The sequence below is a fragment of the Notolepis coatsorum genome, assembly GCF_963971535.1.
Source record: "Notolepis coatsorum genome assembly, chromosome: 6".
Lineage (NCBI taxonomy): Eukaryota > Metazoa > Chordata > Actinopteri > Aulopiformes > Paralepididae > Notolepis > Notolepis coatsorum.
This window is the reverse complement of record NC_140170.1, coordinates 53,448,409-53,454,408: the sequence shown is the minus strand read 5'-3', so window position 1 is coordinate 53,454,408 and position 6,000 is coordinate 53,448,409. Positions and strand designations below refer to the sequence as shown.

The window sequence follows — 6,000 nt, the reverse complement described above, 5'->3', positions numbered from 1 at the left end:
TGCAAGACGAAGCTACATCTTTCCATTCAGAAAAAGAAAGAAAAAAGAATCAAAACAAAAAAACAGGCAGCTTTTCTTCAATCTTCTGCTTTTCTTCCATCCTCTAATTTAATTCGTCTTCTGAATGCAAAAAAAAATGTCAGTCATGAAAAATGCAAAAAAGCTGGGTCTTGTAGGAGGCGCCTGGGGCTTTGGTAGTGAAGGTGTCTCTCTTCTGGACAATGTTCACTCGTCTGCTCTGAATCTAACCCTCCCGTCTCGCTCCCTTTTTCTTTTGTCATTTTTTCAATATTTACATCGAAGCATCAAAAAAATTATATTAAACAGCATGTCCAAATAACATGGCTCTCCATATCCAGGCCCAAAACAAAACTCTTCAGATCCAGGAGCAGTAGTTCCTCATCTCAACATGGAGAACCAGATGTGTTGTCGCCAGTTCATCCAGTGCCAACAGAAAATCAGATGGTGGGGGCAGGAGGTGTGTGTGTATGGGGGGGGGGGCTCCAGGCTGACGGGGAGACAGACTAGCTGGCTCCAGTACCCTCCATCACCTGCTGGGCCTGCTTCTGACCCATGCAGCACTGAGCCACCGACTGGAACAGCCTGGGAGACGAGAGGGAGAGGGAGGAGAGAGGAGAGAGGGAGGAGAGATGAGGGAGGAGAGGAGAGGGAGGAGAGATGAGGGAGGAGAGAGATGAGAGAGATGAGGGAGGAGAGAGGGAGGAGAGATGAGGGAGGAGAGATGAGAGAGGGAGGAGAGAGAGATGAGGGAGAGAGAGATGAATCTTCTGAATCTCAGGGGCACAGTGCACAAAGTCATGGAGGACCTACTTCTCAATCTCAGGGGCACAGTGCACAAAGTCATGGAGGACCTACTTCTCAATCTCAGGGGCACAGTGCACAAAGTCATGGAGGACCTACTTCTCAATCTCAGGGGCACAGTGCACAAAGTCATGGAGGACCTACTTCTCAATCTCAGGGGGCACAGTGCACAAAGTCATGGAGGACCTACTTCTCAATCTCAGGGGGCACAGTGCACAAAGTCATGGAGGACCTACTTCTCAATCTCAGGGGCACAGTGCACAAAGTCATGGAGGACCTACTTCTCAATCTCAGGGGCACAGTGCACAAAGTCATGGAGGACCTACTTCTCAATCTCAGGGGCACAGTGCACAAAGTCATGGAGGACCTACTTCTCAATCTCGGGGGCACAGTGCACAAAGTCATGGAGGACCTACTTCTCAATCTCAGGGGGCACAGTGCACAAAGTCATGGAGGACCTACTTCTCAATCTCGGGGGCACAGTGCACAAAGTCATGGCTCCAGAACTTGAAGGCGGGGTTCTTGATGAGCTCGATGAAGGTGATGAGGAGTCCCCAGGGATGAGGCCGGTTCACGATCAGCCGCTCCAACAGAACCCTGGAAAACACAAACGCATCAGCCCACCTTCACTGTAGAGTCCCTCAATAGTTTAATTTCCGTTTTCTATAAATACAGATTGTTAATTTCAGAGGTAAAACGTCTCCCAACATGCATTTGAAGGCTACATACAGGAGAAAACAACATTAGAAATGTTGGACACCACTTCACCTGGCGATGAAGCAACATGTTACCATCCTGTACAGCAGGGCTTTGTCCTCGTGTGTGGACTACGAGCTCTACAGGTGTATCCAGTAATGACACACTGGACTACGAGCTCTACAGGTGTATCCAGTAATGACACGCTGGACTACGAGCTCTACAGGTGTATCCAGTAATGACACGCTGGACTACGAGCTCTACAGGTGTATCCAGTAATGACACGCTGGACTACGAGCTCTACAGGTGTATCCAGTAATGACACGCTGGACTACAAGCTCTACAGGTGTATCCAGTAATGACACGCTGGACTATGAGCTCTACAGGTGTATCCAGTAATAACACGCTGGACTATGAGCTCTACAGGTGTATCCAGTAATGACACGCTGGACTAGGAGCTCTACAGGTGTATCCAGTAATGACACGCTGGACTATGAGCTCTACAGGTGTATCCAGTAATGACACTGGACTACGAGCTCTACAGGTGTATCCAGTAATGACACTGGACTACGAGCTCTACAGGTGTATCCAGTAATGACACACTGGACTATGAGCTCTACAGGTGTATCCAGTAATGACACGCTGGACTACGAGCTCTACAGGTGTATCCAGTAATGACACACTGGACTACGAGCTCTACAGGTGTATCCAGTAATGACACGCTGGACTACGAGCTCTACAGGTGTATCCAGTAATGACACACTGGACTATGAGCTCTACAGGTGTATCCAGTAATGACACGCTGGACTATGAGCTCTACAGGTGTATCCAGTAATGACACACTGGACTATGAGCTCTACAGGTGTATCCAGTAATGACACGCTGGACTACGAGCTCTACAGGTGTATCCAGTAATGACACGCTGGACTATGAGCTCTACAGGCGTATCCAGTAATGACACGCTGGACTATGAGCTCTACAGGTGTATCCAGTAATGACACGCTGGACTATAAGCTCTACAGGTGTATCCAGTAATGACACGCTGGACTACGAGCTCTACAGATGTATCCAGTAATGACACACTGGACTATGAGCTCTACAGGTGTATCCAGTAATGACACACTGGACTATGAGCTCTACAGGTGTATCCAGTAATGACACTGGACTATGAGCTCTACAGGTGTATCCAGTAATGACACTGGACTACGAGCTCTACAGGTGTATCCAGTAATGACACACTGGATTACGAGCTCTACAGGTGTATCCAGTAATGACACGCTGGACTATGAGCTCTACAGGTGTATCCAGTAATGACACGCTGGACTACGAGCTCTACAGGTGTATCCAGTAATGACACTGGACTACGAGCTCTACAGGTGTATCCAGTAATGACACACTGGACTATGAGCTCTACAGGTGTATCCAGTAATGACACACTGGGCTATGAGCTCTACAGGTGTATCCAGTAATGACACGCTGGACTACGAGCTCTACAGGTGTATCCAGTAATGACACACTGGACTATGAGCTCTACAGGTGTATCCAGTAATGACACGCTGGACTATGAGCTCTACAGGTGTATCCAGTAATGACACACTGGGCTATGAGCTCTACAGGTGTATCCAGTAATGACACGCTGGACTACGAGCTCTACAGGTGTATCCAGTAATGACACGCTGGACTATGAGCTCTACAGGCGTATCCAGTAATGACACGCTGGACTATGAGCTCTACAGGTGTATCCAGTAATGACACGCTGGACTATAAGCTCTACAGGTGTATCCAGTAATGACACGCTGGACTACGAGCTCTACAGATGTATCCAGTAATGACACACTGGACTATGAGCTCTACAGGTGTATCCAGTAATGACACACTGGACTATGAGCTCTACAGGTGTATCCAGTAATGACACTGGACTATGAGCTCTACAGGTGTATCCAGTAATGACACTGGACTAAGAGCTCTACAGGTGTATCCAGTAATCACACTGGATTACGAGCTCTACAGGTGTATCCAGTAATGACACGCTGGACTATGAGCTCTACAGGTGTATCCAGTAATGACACGCTGGACTACGAGCTCTACAGGTGTATCCAGTAATGACACTGGACTATGAGCTCTACAGGTGTATCCAGTAATGACACGCTGGACTATGAGCTCTACAGGTGTATCCAGTAATGACACGCTGGACTACGAGCTCTACAGGTGTACCCAGTAATGACACGCTGGACTACGAGCTCTACAGGTGTATCCAGTAATGACACACTGGACTATGAGCTCTACAGGTGTATCCAGTAATGACACGCTGGACTATGAGCTCTACAGGTGTATCCAGTAATGACACGCTGGACCAGCGTTTCCGTTAGAACATATCGCTGCTGTCGGGACAAAACCTCATAACTCCAAAAACCCAACTTTTCAGCAGATGAAAAAAACTAACACAGATTTGAGGGTGAATAGAGTTAGGAGGTTTAGACAGATGATCGGTTTAATGCTTTCCCATTGTTTAAACTTTGTAAAACCCACACACACATATGGAGGATGATCTACTGAGTTGATTTATATAATAATAAAAAAATTCAAAAAATGGAGTTATGAGGTTTTGTCCCGACAGCAGCGATATGTGACTGGGCATGGGGGCGCGGGACTTGTTGAGGTAAGGTCCAATTTTTTTTTTTACATATTGTGAAAGTACAGATTCATACCTTAAAAATAAGCCATCACTTGAACATTTTGGTGGGATATTTTTCAAGCTACATCCTATGAATCATGGAGATATCAGTAAACGCATTCAGAGATGAATGGTCTTCGAACTTGTGGAGAGGTTCACACCTGTGATTTAATCAACTACAACCATACCCAGAATGCATTGTATTCCATGGCCCCCCTCTCTCTGGGGACATTAACACCTTGCATCAGGCTCTTTTGTTATGGCAATGACTCTGTCTTGTGGCAAGTTGTTGTGGCAGTTGAAGTATTTGCCTTGTAAGTCTAAAAGCTAAATTACTAAATGTAAATGTATTATAAGGAAAGGTTAACCTTCTGTAGTGTGGTAGTGAAAGGGTTAACCGTCTGTAGTGTGGTAGTGAAAGGTTTGTTGGAAGCCTCACATAAGCCATGTAATGTTGGGGGTCAAGGTATTGGCTGAAGGAAAGGCTACATCAATAAGCATTTAGATGTTTAGATTTAAAGGTTAACCTTCTGTAGTGTGGCAGTGAAAGGGTTAACCTTCTGTAGCTGTGAGAGAATTGTTGAATAGATACACAAATGTTCTAGAATGTTTGATTATGACATCATACTGTGACATCACAAATGTTTTCGGGCATTCATAACATTATTTTCTATGATGAATTGAAAATGGGGGATCCTGATGTAAACAAGATGAAAGTCTTTCTCTGGTCTGCATCCCCTTAACAATTGTGTGTATTGAGCTGTACTGTACCCATTCTGCAATCTGTTAATAAAGTTTTCAATCAATCAATCAAGTTAACCTTCTGTAGTGTGGCAGTGAAAGGGTTAACCTTCTGTAGTGTGGTAGTGAAAGGTTAACCTTCTGTAGTGTGGCAGTGAAAGGGTTAACCTTCTGTAGTGTGGCAGTGAAAGGGTTAACCTTCTGTAGTGTGGTAGTGAAAGGTTAACCTTCTGTTAACTCACTAAACCTCACAAACACCAGCAAGGAAAGGCTGCATCAAAATAACTGTTTTGTTTCGTAGCTGCGTTTCTGCCACTCTTCACAAGCAAAGAGACTGTTTCCATTCCGTGAAAACCCGCCCTACTCTGCTCTGATTCGCAGACTGTGGGTGGGGGGGGGGGAGAAACGCTGAATGTGATTGGATCAGAGTAGCCAGACAGACAGGCAGAGCAGCCAGCCGGACAGTGGAGCACTGAGAGAGAGGAAACAGCGGAGGATTTAACGAGGCGCGTTAATACAAATTTGTTTATCTGGCTTATTGCTGCGGATTCAAGCCAAGTTGCAATAATACAGTACAGCTCAATACACACAATTGTTAAGGGGATGCAGACCCAGAAAGACGTTTGTCTTGTCATCAAATGAATTGCCAGCGCGCGTTCGTCTACAACAACAACCAACGCGTCCTATAATAATAATAACTTGTTTGTTATTTTCTTTGAGTTTCCCTATTGAATGAATTTACTTCTTATACCATTAGGTTGCAATAAATTCACTCGAATTAAATTCGTTCGCTCATCAAATTCGTGACATTCTAAATGTGTTTTAATGTTGTTTAATTTAATGACAATACACCCGCGCGGACTCGCGTTTTTTTTTAATCTTTTTTATATGGACAGGACACTGCGTTTGTTGCGTTGCTATAACTTATAACATTAAGATAAAGTGTATAAACATTGTTCTTCTCCCTGCTAAGAAAGGAGAGCGTTTGGCTGTGTGTGTTTCAACACCTCTTAAGTACCTGTTAAGCTGACAGACCCACACCGTAAATCCCCTCACCTGTAGTTTTT

General features: G+C 45.2%; 1 protein-coding gene across 9 annotated transcripts in view; it reads right to left on the bottom strand.

The window, feature by feature from the left end:
* cnot1 (CCR4-NOT transcription complex, subunit 1) overlaps positions 1–6,000 on the bottom strand; it is a gene marked incomplete at its 3' end in the record, with an annotated part of 160,705 nt that continues 154,705 nt past the window's right edge. For all 9 annotated transcript variants that reach the window (XM_084316060.1, XM_084316063.1, XM_084316056.1 and 6 more), the window contains exons 48-49: positions 1,285–1,419; positions 1–603 (exon numbers count right to left, since the gene is read on the bottom strand). In XM_084316060.1, the coding sequence (XP_084172186.1) occupies positions 525–603; positions 1,285–1,419 (214 nt within the window). The remainder of the gene's footprint in view (positions 604–1,284; positions 1,420–6,000) is intronic.